The sequence below is a fragment of the Pongo pygmaeus genome, chromosome 1 (genome assembly GCF_028885625.2).
Source record: "Pongo pygmaeus isolate AG05252 chromosome 1, NHGRI_mPonPyg2-v2.0_pri, whole genome shotgun sequence".
Taxonomy (NCBI): domain Eukaryota; kingdom Metazoa; phylum Chordata; class Mammalia; order Primates; family Hominidae; genus Pongo; species Pongo pygmaeus.
This window is the reverse complement of record NC_072373.2, coordinates 64,655,226-64,668,737: the sequence shown is the minus strand read 5'-3', so window position 1 is coordinate 64,668,737 and position 13,512 is coordinate 64,655,226. Positions and strand designations below refer to the sequence as shown.

The 13,512-nt window shown below is 36.5% G+C and overlaps 1 protein-coding gene across 4 annotated transcripts in view; it reads right to left on the bottom strand.

Moving 5' to 3' along the window:
- Nucleotides 1-5,082: 5,082 nt before the first annotated feature.
- TRMT1L (tRNA methyltransferase 1 like) overlaps nt 5,083-13,512 on the bottom strand; it is a 39,515-nt gene continuing 31,085 nt past the window's right edge. For all 4 annotated transcript variants that reach the window (XM_063648082.1, XM_063648089.1, XM_054466426.2 and 1 more), the window contains 4 exons: nt 11,947-12,113; nt 10,846-10,908; nt 7,376-7,502; nt 5,083-7,264 (listed from right to left, as the gene is read on the bottom strand). In XM_063648082.1, coding sequence (XP_063504152.1) covers nt 7,012-7,264; nt 7,376-7,502; nt 10,846-10,908; nt 11,947-12,113 — 610 coding nt within the window. In that variant the 3' untranslated portion in view covers nt 5,083-7,011. The remainder of the gene's footprint in view (nt 7,265-7,375; nt 7,503-10,845; nt 10,909-11,946; nt 12,114-13,512) is intronic.

The window sequence follows — 13,512 nt, the reverse complement described above, 5'->3', positions numbered from 1 at the left end:
AAATATGTACAATTATATCAATTTAAAAATACAAAATAACCCTAACAGAAGTACTAGAATGTAATGTGAAATGTATCTCTTAAGTAATAAAGGCCAGGTGTGGTGGCTCACCCCTATAATCCTAGAATTTTGGGAGGCCATAGAGTCAGGAAGATTGCTTGAGCCCAGGAGTTCAAGACCAGCCTAGGCAACATAGGGAGACCTCATCTCTACAAAAAATTTAAAAATTAGCCAAGTGTGGTGACTCATGCCTGTGGTACCAGCTACTCAGGAGGCTGAGGTGGGAGGATCACCTGAGCCCGGAAAATCGAGGCTGCGGTGAGCCGTGATTGCACCACTGCACTCCAGCCTAGGAGACAGAGCAAGACTTTGTATCAAAAAAAAATAATAATAAAAATATGGAAATAGAGTAAAAAATAACAATTAAATACATTTACCCAGATGGTCTGAAATCTGAAAGTTTCAGGAAGAGAAAGATGGAATGAAGGAAAGAAAATTATTAAACAATGTAAGAAAATGACTCCGAAGTGAAGGACTTGAATTTTTCTTTTTCTTTTTTTTTTGAGAGGGAGTCTCGCTCTGTCACCCAGGCTGGAGTGCAGTGGCGCAATCTTGGCTCACTGCAACCTCCGCCTCCTGGGTTCAAGCGATTCTCCTGCCTCAGCATCCCAAGTAGCTGGGACTACAGGCATGTGCCACCACACCTGGCTAATTTTTTGTATTTTTAGTAGAGACGGGGTTTCACTGTGTTAGCCAGGATGGTCTCGATCTCCTGACCTCGTGATCTGCCTGCCTCGGCCTCCCAAAGTGCTGGGACTACAGGTGTGACCCACCACACCCGGCCAGGACTTGAACTTCTTAAGAACCCAGAGAATGCCTAGCACAAATAATTTTTTTTTAAAGATGCACATCAAGCATAATATAGGATAAAAAGATGCTAAAATCTCCAGAAAGCGCGCGCACACACACACACACACACACACACACATATACATTCCCTCTTTCTCTTCTGTCAGATCAGAAATCATAGAATAGATATCTCAAAAATTGTTTAAGAAAATTAAATCATCTGTATCTTCTGTAGTTAGATTTTTTTTTTTTTTTTTTAGACAGAGTTTCGCTCATTACCCAGGCTGGAGTGCAATTGCACAATCTCGGCTCACTGCAACCTCTGCCTCCCAGGTTCAAGAGATTCTCCTGCCTCAGCCTCCTGAGTAGCTGGGATTACAGGCATGTGCCATCATACCCGGCTAATTTTTGTATTTTTAGTAGAGACGGGGTTTCACCATGTTGGTCAGGCTGGTCTCGAACTCGTGACCTCAGGTAATCCACCTGCCTTGGCCTCCCAAAGTGCTGGGATTACAGGCATGAGCCACCGTGCTCGGCCTTCTGTAGTTAGAATTTCATAGATAATGCCTAAAATGGAATACAGGAATACTGTTGGTATATTATTGTTTTTTTTTTTTTTTTTTTAAGAGACGGAGTCTCGTTCTGTCGCCCAGGCTGAAGTGCAGTGGCCCCTTCCTGGATCACTGCAACCTCTGTCTCCCGGGTTCTAGCAATTCTCCTGCCTTAGCCTCCCATGTAGCTGGGATTTCAGGCGCATGCTGCCATGTCCAGCTAATTTTTTGTATTTTAGTAGAGATGGGGTTTCGCCGTGTTGTCCAGGCTGGTCTCGAACTCCTGAGGTCAGGCAATCCACCCGCCTCAGCCTCCCAAAGTGTTAGGATTACAGGCGTGAGCCATCACACCCAGCTTGGTATATTATTTTATAATAATTAGATTCTTAACTTACTTCTTTCACTCCTAAGAATTAATTTGACTTGCTAAATAATGTATATGTATTGCTTTGGCAAAACCAAACCAAAACTAGATGAAAATAAAACACTTGCACTCGTCTCATTTTTGTACCTAAATATGGTGTAACCTTGGCCAAATATCTTAGTTCCTTAACCCCATTAGCAGTGTTTTCTCTAATGGAGGGGTTGATGTTGTCTGTGGTTCTTTCTATCTGTAAAACATGAATGCTTTATCTTTGAGAGTACAGCAGGTCGGTCCTTGAAAAAATGTTTTGTTATAATGTTGATGACCAAAAAATAATCACGTCCCTGGTGGCGCCGCTCTGTGTGTGGAGTCTGCCTGTTCTCCCCACATCTATGTGGGTTTTCTCCTGGTGCTCCAACTTTCTCCCACATCCCAAAGATGCCCATATTGGGTTCACTGATGTGTCTACATGGTGCCAGTGTGAATAAGTGTGAGTGTGTGTGAGTGCACCCTGCCAAGGGATGGGCATCCTGTCTAGGGCTGGTTCCTGCCTTGTGCCCTGAGCTGCTGGGACAGGCTCTGGCCATCTGCTACCCTGAACTGGAATAAGCAGGTTGGAAAATGAGTAAATTAACACAAATTCTTGCAAAATAAAAACTTATGATAATCATAAAGGTGTCTGTATGACAAAAAAAAAAAAGATGCAGTACAACAGTGCTCAGCGAGCCCACCATATTTGTTATTGTGTTTGAACTGTGCAGTGGTAGAAGGTGCTCCTTATAATTTTTGCTTTGCAAACACTTATTCCTCAATTTAAACCCCCCACCATTACAATCACTATCACTCAGGTTTACCAAAACTTGGGTAGATAATTATATTGTTTGTATTGATCTTTCTTAGATGTATGCATGGCTCACACGTATTTCAATGTTTAATATTAGAAGTGTTTTGGGTCTCTACTTAGAAGTTTGCTGATGTTTTTGTGACCGGAAATATGGTGTAGGAACTTAACTCTTGTTTATATCAATTATCCTATGGTTAAGTTGGTTTCATTATAAGTCATTTTGTTTAAAGTCACGGTCTCCAAGAGCCTATCAGCAACGATAAGTGAGGACTTACTGTATTTAACAAAATCTTTACGGATTTGGACTAACTTCAGAGAGTAGATTCTCACCAAACGTATTGAGATTTTCAAGTTGTAACTGATTATTGAGAGAGATCTGGAGTTCAATGGGTTTTTACCTTTTATCTTCAAAAGGTTGAGTTTGCAGTGATTTTTCTATTAATCTAAAACTAAGCTCTGGGACAATATTGGCCATAGAAAATCAGAATGAAGCTGAAAGACAGTGTTTTCTACATAGGGATAGATTATAAAGTATAGTGGTTAAAAGGTTTTAGAAATGGAAAATGTATAATAGGGCAGTGGTTAACTATTCTTTTGTAATTAATTCTGTTCCACAAGTTTCTACTGGACTGCCTTTGGCCAAATAAGTATTACTTTAAAGTAATCTTCTATTTTACATACATCTTTATGTTCTTCAGTAAAGGAAGATTACCAAGTGGCTAAAGCATGAGCTCTGAAGCTGGCTTGGGACTGGATCCTGGCTCTTTTACTAGCCAGTTTTACAGTGGCACTGGATAAATAATCTTGTTTAGCTTGAGTTTCTTTTTCTATGAAGTGGGGATGATCATAACAACTGCTATGGATTATATAATCTATGTAAAGATAGCACTGTGTCTCATATAAATAAAAGATAGCACTAAGTCTCATATAAATATAAGCTATTACAATTAATATCCCACTTCGTAGGGAATGTTTTTCCTAGGATTCTGCAAGCTGGTATCGTAGGGAATGTTTTTCCTAGGATTCTGCAAGCTGGTAGAATCCTATCTTGTTGGGTCTTACAAGAGTAGAGAAGCTGGTCAGGAAAGAGTGGTATTCTGAGAATAAGAGTTTTGGGAAGACTACGATGAGTTGAGTATCCTAAATCCCAAACTCCTCACTTGAAGGTGAAGGAACCCCTTAGATATGCTTGTTACCTTGGCTGACCAGTCCCTTAATAACCTCACTTAAAGGAGTTAGTTACCTTGCCCAAAGAAGCCCATATGCCCTATCCCTACAGTCCCTCATTGTTTCCAGGACACAGTTTGAATCAGATCCCAGAATGTCCCAGGGAGACAAATACAAAGTGTGATCTGAAAGAGTCTTTTTTTGGATCTTAATATTGATAGGTGGAGAATATCTGTGGAAATAGATTCTGAGTATGTAGGACCTTGGAAGAAAGGACATAAATTGGGTCAAATGATCATTATGGGTAAACCTATAGTAGAGATTTTGGCTCAGTCTATCAGACTGAACAGCTCAAAGTAGTCCTTTTTACTTGGTGGAAAGACAGTTTGACTCAGCAGTGGCTCATCTAAATTAGAGATGATATGCCAGAAACTCCTTGGTATGATGTAGAGAAAAGAAATCAAAGAAGAGGGGCCATGTTGGGGAAGATTTAATATGAGTGATCCTCTAACTGCATCCCTCCTAAGAGTCTAGTCAACTCTCTTTACCAAGGCATTGAGAAAAACACTGGTGAGCAGAACACCAGCACTCTTGAAAAGCCATATAGTCTGTCTGTAGGCCAGAGATGCCAGTGGGAGATGCTTCAGTTGAAATGGACTCCTTGATTCAATGGGCATTTTCAAGACTTTTTTGTGTCAGAGACAAAGTAGTGCATTTAATTGCTAGACTAGAAAGGTGGGCATGGTTACTGTAATAGACAGCAGGAACCACAGGATAATCAGTATAGTCTAAATGAGGTCTGGCTTTGGCTGAAGGATCACGTGATCTAAAGAAGGAAAATGGATAGTCCTATTTGGTTTATGTTACTAAAACCTGTTAGTCTGACTTGAGCCACTATAGTAATCATGAACCCTTATCTAATTCTCAGGTCTGATTTAATTCAATTTCTGGAGGCCTTGGAGAAAGGACTTTGGCATAGTATCATGAGTATGTATTATATATCTCTTAGCATTCTCCAAAGTAATCTGTGGCCATTTACCAGAGCAGTTACACAGTGCAGAAAGAAATTCCTAGACCTTTTGGGCTCACCAAACATGCTGAATTAGTTCTAATTTTGGGCAACCAGAACATCACACATTTATTCAGAGTGGAGTCTTGTGGAAGTCAGTATAAGTGGAGTTTTGACCCAAGTCCACCACAGTGACCCCCAAACCCATCCCTTGGTTACTTCTCCCATTTCCTGAGTGTATGGCTAGAGTATTAACATTAGCAACTAGCAGAGTCAACACACTGGTTTCCTTAACTGGTTCTTTTGTTTATCAAGTTTTAATGAAAGGATACAACTGACGTTACTTTACAATGTGATAAACATTTGCAGTGTCCCAAATTACTACTATTGTTATGAGAATAAGATTGCTCAGGTTGCTAAATGGAATTTTTAAAGTATTTCCTCTTTTGGTTGATGTAGTACCTGATCACAGAGTTCTAAACTACCTCCTACCAAATTTTTCTTTGAAAAATCTACCTTTATATGTGAAATTAATATACACATATATTTTAGATAACAGTAATTTACAGGTTTATTAAATTAGGATCTTTGCATTAAGCCCAACTCATCATTGATCAACATATATCATGCTGATAAGCATTTAGCAAAATTTGAGACTGATATTCAATAATATGTATTAAATCAGATAATCTGAGTGCTATAATAGTTTGCCTCCTGGATTTATAGTAATTTTTATTTTTAATAATATGAACAAAAAAAACTCATTTATTCTGCTCATTTGTAAGTTATAATTTTAACTGGCAAGAACCACAGAGCAGAATTTTTTTAATGGTCATTATAGAAACTAGCTTGCACTTCACCTATTTCTTGATTTTACCGAAATTTATGACCACATTAATTGGAGAAAGGAAAATAAACTGTCTTGGGAATATGCTGTTATAGCACAAAGAGATTTTCCTTCATTTCTGCAAAATTAATATTCTCTATTCATCTAATGCCTATCCACTAGATTTTTTTGTATATGTCACAGAAGTACTTTTTTCTTAGGTAGTATATTTAAACCTTTCAGTTATAATTATTATCACCCCCTCCACCCCCTTCCCCCCACTTAATGGTTGTAAAAAGTTATATCCGTTAAGAAATATTTAGGGATAAATATGGATTAAATCCTTGAGACAAAAACCCAAACTTTATACCAAATCCTTTCATCCAAAATCTTATATTCAAATGAAGTGAGAATTCCATTAAGGAAACAATATTTTTTTTCAGCTAATTTTTATAGTTCCATCAGCCTGGGCTAATTATACAAAAAATTTATACAAATACACACAAAACCAAAAATACCAAACCAAGCAACAGCAAGAAAACAACCCCCAAACCCAAAAACTCTCATTCCATAAGGTGACAAATTTTACTTCTGAGAGGTAGTACAACCAACCAAATGAATACTTGTACGTGCATTAACCGAGGCACTTAAGATCACCCAACCTGTTTAAATTATAACCAAATCTCTCCCCTTCAGGATTTCAGTGCTCATGAACAAGTATTATATTAGAATAATCGTCTCAATTTATTTTGACAAAATCTTACTTTGAAGTTTAGTCACTTAGACCTTAAAGTTATAAAAATAAAGTATTTCTATCTCAGGCAAGTATTTAATTTCTCAAAAGCTAGTAAGAAATGAAAAGATCAATGTGGGGAGAAGTATGATTTCTTAAAAATGGGTACATATTTTAGTTTTCTAATTGTGAAATACATTGTGACCTGTAAGAACATTGTTCTTCCTATTCTATTCAGGGTCATTTTAATATGTGAGCCTTCCGTTTCATTTTGTATACTACAAACAGGAAAACAAAAACATCATGAATCAGTTTAGGCAGAGATGTGATTAAGAATTGTAAAAGATGGCTTTCATAACATACATAAAATTTAAAACACTTTGCATGTGAAAATTTTCTGAATTATTAAGCAGTAGGGTGATCTCAGTGAGACTTGGCTTCATATGAAATGTTTCCATTAAAATTTTAAGTTTGCCTTAAAACAAAAAAAACTTGGAAAGCAAAGCTCCCAAACCAGCTAAGTTAGAAACTGCTCAGTTTCTGAATGAAAAATGACACTTTTTTATTTTTACTCTACTGAATTGAAAGAATAGAAAAAGAACTACAGTTGGTATAGAGAACTATTAGGCCATCTATACAGACACCTGAGAACCAATTCTTCTCTATGTTTACCATCTTCTGCAGCCACTTGCTTCTGCTTTGTCATTCACTGACATTTCAACTCTTTCAGTTACTGTATCTTCAGATGCTGACTGGACATGGCTTTCTGACTGTCCTCCAGTGTAGGTGGGGGTGCTGTACTTTAAAAGGATAGATTTAAACTGCATCAGAGGTGCATCTGTGCGTACACCCATTGGGTCAAAATGAGTTCGGCTTACTCGAAAGCCTGCTTGAGATAAATAGCACAAAAACTTTTTTAACCTGCAACAAGGAAAGGAAAGAAAAAATAATCAGGTTCTCGTATTTTTATTTAAATCACAATATTATTAAAATATAAAATATATATACTTTGTCATTCACTAGGTGTCTTACTTTGGCATATTCATTCCTTTAATGCTGTGTCTGTGAATGTTGTAATAAAAGGGAGGATGTTCAGTACTGACATCAGTCTTTTGCTTCTTGCCTAAATTTGTGATCACTTCATTACTTTTTCTCTTTCCTGCAACATACAATACAAAGTTAGCATGCTCTTAAAAATTATAAGCCAAATACTTTTATAACTATATATTTATCTCAAGTCTAAATCCTGACACATTATTTCAACCTGTCTATCCAATCTTAATTCTTATAATTTATTCTATTTTCACTGTCCTTCACTTATGTAATTTTCATATTAAACTGCTGAATCAAAACTTCCTTTCTATCTTCTTCAACTTCAAGCCACACTCTATTTCGTCTCCTGTAGGAAGCCATCTGTGAATCTGGGGCTAGTCACTTCATAGATTTCATTGTTGTTAATACTACACTACACTACTCAGAGTTTGATTAAGTTCTGTCATTTTTTTTTCTTTTCTTATAGTTCCTTAATGTGTGTAAGTCCTTTCTCCCCAAGTTATATTCTAAGTTCCTAAGGACAATGTCTTTCATTTTTATACGTGTATTTCTACTGAGTGATCAGTATTGGATACATAGTGGGTCTTCAGTAATCACAAAACAAAAACAACACAAAGTCTTGAGAGTTTGGACACAGAAACTGATAAAAGGTCAATGTTATGATATCATTGCCTATTTCTCATCACAGCACTTAGTTTTTTCATTTTGAGTGAAAGGAGGCCAGCTAAGATTCTAGAACTGTATCCTTCCAAAAATCACAACATGAAACAACTGAGATATCCAATACTATAATGAGATTTTGCCTAGTGTTCAACCCTTGATTATTTATATATGAACGTTATGGTCAAATCTTACTTCTTCAGGGAAAGTAATTAACATCTGCTTAAGCAAAATATTCAGAAGGTGCCAGAAGCAGTGGCGCACACCTGTAGTCCCAGCTACTTGGGAGGCTGAGGTGGCAGGATGGCTTGAGCCCAGGAGTTTGAGTCTATCCTGAGCAACACAGTGAGACCCTGTCTCTTAAAAAAAAAAAAAAAAAAGGTATTGAAAAGGCAAAGTTGATACATAAAAATAAATTACATTCAAAATAAATATAAATTATTGCTGAATTGTTGCCTCTTTACATAAAAACATAAAGCAAAAAGGACAACCTGGGATCCATCCATCAAATCAGGATTATAATTTGAAATCTAAAATTTGAAATCGCCTGAAATCTAATAAGGCACCTAGTCAAAGGATAGATATCCAGATTTAGTACAAGTTCTAGGAGCATCTGAGGCAAAAAATCTGATGTAATACCTTAATAGTGACTATCATCAGCAGTATATAAATTTTTTTTTTTGGCCTGGTAATTTCTTCTTTTTTAAAAAATAACTTCAACTTTCTTTATGGATTAAAGGGTATATGTGTAGGTTTGTTACGTGGGTATATTGTGTAATGCTGGGGTTTGGGGTCCCAACAACCCCATCACCCAGGCAGTGGGCATAGTACCCAACAGGTGGTTCTTCAGCCTAGGCTGTATCCCATCCCTCCCCCATCTAGTAGTCCCCAGTGTCTATTATTCCCATCTGATGTCTGTGAGTACCCAAAGTTTAGCTCCCACTTGTAAGTTAGAACATGGGGCTTTGGTTTTCTGTTCTTGCATTAGTTTTATTAGGATAATGGCCTACAGCGCCATCCATGTTGCTGCAAAGAGCATGATTTTGTTCTTTTTTATGGCTGCATAGTATTCCTTAGTACATATGTACATTTTCTTTATCCAGTCCATTGATGATGGGCACCTAGGTTGATTCTGTCTTTGCTATTGTGAATAGCACTGCAATGAACATATAATGTATCTTTGACAGAATGAATTATTTTCCTTTGGGTTTGCATAGTACTATCATTTTAAGATTTTATGTGTTGACCAATGGTCTTAGAATAACCATGTAATTTAAAAGTTATAGAAGAGCCCACAAAAATTAGTCTAATTTCCTTAATTTATATACGAGAAAGGCTCACAGATTAAAAACAAATTTTTTTATGAGATGGAGTTTGGCTCTGTTGTTGCCCAGGCTCACACAATCCTTACACTATCCTCCCACTTCAGCCTCCTGAGTAGCTAAGATTACAGGTGTGTGCTACTGTGCTCTTGGCTTTTGAAAATATTTTTAAAGCTTATTTATGTTCTACTTTATTCTAAAAAGGATTTAAGACAATTTTGCTGAAGGGGAGGGACCTGGCTGAGTTTATATAACAACGCCTGCAGTAGGATAATGCTCTTAAATCTAATTTTTTTTTTTTTTTTTTTTTTTTGAGACAGTCTCGATCTGTCACCCAGGCTGGAGTGCAGTGGTGCAATCTTGGCTCACAGCAGCCTCTGCCTCCTGGGTTCAAGCAATTCTCCCACCTCAGCTACTCAAGTAGCTGGGATTACAAGCTTGCACTGACACACCTGGCTAATTTTTGTGTTTTTCGTAGAGACGGGGTTTCACCATGTTGGCCAGGCTAGTCTTGAACTCCTGACCTCAAGTGATCTGCCCAACTTGGCCTCCCAAAGTGCTGGGATTATAGGCATGAGCCACTATGCCCAGCAAATCTAATATTCTTTACAGTGTATCATAATGCTTCTTTGTCTTCCCTCCAACAGAGAAATTAGGTAGAATGTATCAATTTAAGTTATCAAATTAGTTGAAGATGCCAAATGAACATGGCTGTTGGAAAGAGTATGCGGTAGTTATTTAAACTATATACTATTAAAAGAAATTTAAGTTTCCTTGTCTTTGAAGGTCAACATTAAACTGTTAAGCAACTAATAAAAAATTACAGCTTATAATTAAAGGCCACTGCTCTTTCAAACTTAACACTCTACAGTCTTCTTTTCATCTGTACTCAAAAAACACATCTGGAATCTAAAGTTTTTTAAAAAGCAAAACAAAACCTTAGACATTAGGGCACTGATATTTTAAATCTTAACATCCTTTAATATGAATTTACAGTGTCTAGCACAGCTATATTTAAAGTATGCACATATCCTAAATTATATGAAAGGCCATATAATAAATTCTTTTGGCTAGAGAATGAGGTCTTCTGGTTAATTAAATGGAATTGCTATAAATCACATATTAATGAGCAATTTTTAAAAGAATTAGAATAAAATTTTATCTTAACTATAAAATTATATATAACTTTATCATATATACTTTGATCTTATTTTATTCACATGGTTTAAGATCATACAGTTCGTTCAAAGGGATAACCATATATTACAGATGTGAACAAAGCGTATGTTAACAGAAATTTCCAATGTGTGAATGTTGATAAACAAGTTTTACTACAGTTTTGTTGTCATATAATATGAAATGTATTTTTAAGTAGGCTACCATGGCAATCTCTTCTCTTCCTACCCTTTTGCTATATGCCTTTTTGACCTGATATGTACATATGTACACACATATATGCATACATACCTTGTGCAATGTAATTATCTGTTGTGGTGTCATCTGTAGTTTTAATAAATACACCATTTTCTTCTAAAAAATAAAGCAAATGGGAAAATAAAATATTTTATACAATGACATAAAGCAACAACTCAGTTTAAATAAAAGTTTATGAAATAAAAGTTTATGAAATCTTGCATATTTTCATGAATATGCAAGATTCTGTGGCCAAACTGAACTGCAAAAATTACATTTTTAACCCTCTATAATAGCAGTTTCTAATTATTTATGAGAACACTAGGATATTCAATAGGCTCACCTTTATATCAATAGTCAGATACAACTACAAAATTGGCTGTTTGTACTGAACAGAAAAAACATAGCTTTACTGAAACTATACTGAAGTATAGTTTCTGTGTCTCCATAGATACTACAATTTTTGGCCACATCACTCCTAGAATTACTAAAAGTTTCTTTTTCTAGAAAGCACATCTAGGGTAATAAAAATCACAAAGGACCTTTAGTGTTTTTTTTTCTTTTTTTAAATCTAGTAAAATTAAAAACACACAAAAAAGGAGGTTATCTTTAAAAAAAATTATCAGGGCATGGTGGTTCATGCCTGTAATCCCAGCCACTTTGGGAGGCCAAGGTGGGAGGACTGCTTGAGCCCAGGAGTTTGAAATCCGCCTGGACAATATGGTGAGACCCCATCTCTAAAAAATACTAGCCAGGTGTGGTGGTGCATGCTTGTGGTCCCAGCTACACAGGAGGTTGAGGCTGAGGCAAGAGGACTGCCTGAGTCCAGGAGGTTGAGACTGCAGTGAGCCATGTTTGTGCCACTTGTATTCCAGCTTGGGTGAAAAAGTGAGACCCAGTATCCAAAAAAAAAACAGCAAAACCAACAACACTATTCATCATTCACCTATTCATCTCAGGCCTAATTACAAGCCTGAATAAAACTATGTAATTTAAAAAAAAAACAGATTATGATTAGACTCATTAGAGAGGATTTACTAAAAACACACTATTTATAATTATATTGCTTTTATTATAACATCAAATACAATTGAAAAAGATACAGTATTTTTGGTAAGCAATTTAAAGCTAGTAAGCTAGCGTTCAGTTAATCACCTTGCTTGTTGAGATTTGAAGGTGCATGAATTGAAAACTGACTTTGAGGTGTACACTCTGATTCAAAGATTAATGTCTTTATTAGAGTCTGAATGTCATCCAAACCATGGTGAAGAGATTCAAATAGCATTCTTTTGAGGAATCCAGTATTGAAAAGGGAACTTGACCTGAAAAGAAAAGAATATACAGAGAACTGGGTTTGAGAAATGTTTCTCTTTAAAAAGAAAGTCTTCACAATTTAACTATAAGTAAGATATATAATTAATTATATGACAGAGTAATACTTAAATTCAAAAAGAATTTATGACAATTTAAAACTGTTTATTTTCTTTATTATTATTATTACATTTTGAGATAGAGTCCCATCCTGTTGCCTAGGCTATAGTATTTTATTATTTTTTAATAGAGATGGGGTCTCATCATGTTGCCCAGGCTGATCTCAAACTACTGGGCTCAAGGGATCCTCCTACCTTGGCTTCCCAAAGTGCTGGGATTACAGGTGTGAGATACCACACTCCTGGCCTAAAACTTTTTATTTTCTATTTGCCACTCATTTTATCATATCAGTTCTCTAAACTAGCAGCATTAGTCAAGGAAACTTAATTAAGTCAACAAGAATCTATTGAGGCTGGGAAGGGGAGAAGGGAGAGGGTGATGAAGAGGGGTAAAAGAATATAAATGTATTTATTACCACTGAAGTGTATATTTAAAAATGGTAAAGAAGGAAAATGTTATATGTGTCTGTTACCTTAATAAAAAAAAATAATTTATTGAGCTCTCATAAGGTATATAGTACTGTGGTACATAGAGGGTGTGTGGAGGATATACCAAAATATAATACACAATGTTGACCTTATAAAAGCCTATAAATCTAGACAGGAAAATAAAGCAATGAAGAGGTTTTCACAATGCACATTCTAGTCACTAATAGAAAATCTTAATTCTGGTGAGTTTATGGTGGTAGGGTGGAGCAGGACAGGGCAGGGGAGCACATATATGAGAATTATATGTGGTGATGGTATGGTTCAAAAATAGTCTGGGGTGAATCTGATATGCATCCCATTTAATTTAAGAATCACAGGTATAATGGACAAAATATGAAATTCTGAGTAAGATAAACTGGATTCCAATCCTGGCTCCACCACTTACTAGTTATGTAATCTTTTTATTAAGAGACAGGGTCTCACTATGCTGCCCAGGCTGAACTTGAATTCCTGGGCTCAAGGGATCCTCCTGCGTCAGCCTCCTGAGTAGGTGGGCCTATAGATGTGTGCAACTGTGCTGGGCTAGCTATATAATCCTGAATAATTACTACTTTTGAGTCTTATATTCCTCATCATGAAATGTAAAATAAAACTTCTTTTTTTTTTTTTTTTCTGGAGATGGAGTCTCGCTCTGTCGCCCAGGCTAGAGTGCAGTGGCGCAATCTCAGCCCACTGCAAGCTCTGCCTCCTGGGTTCACGCCATTCTCCTGTCTCAGCCTCCCAAAGTGCTGGGATTACAGACATGAGCCACCACACCTGGCCAAAAATAAAACTTCTCTATATATCCTCAATGTGTGGTAGC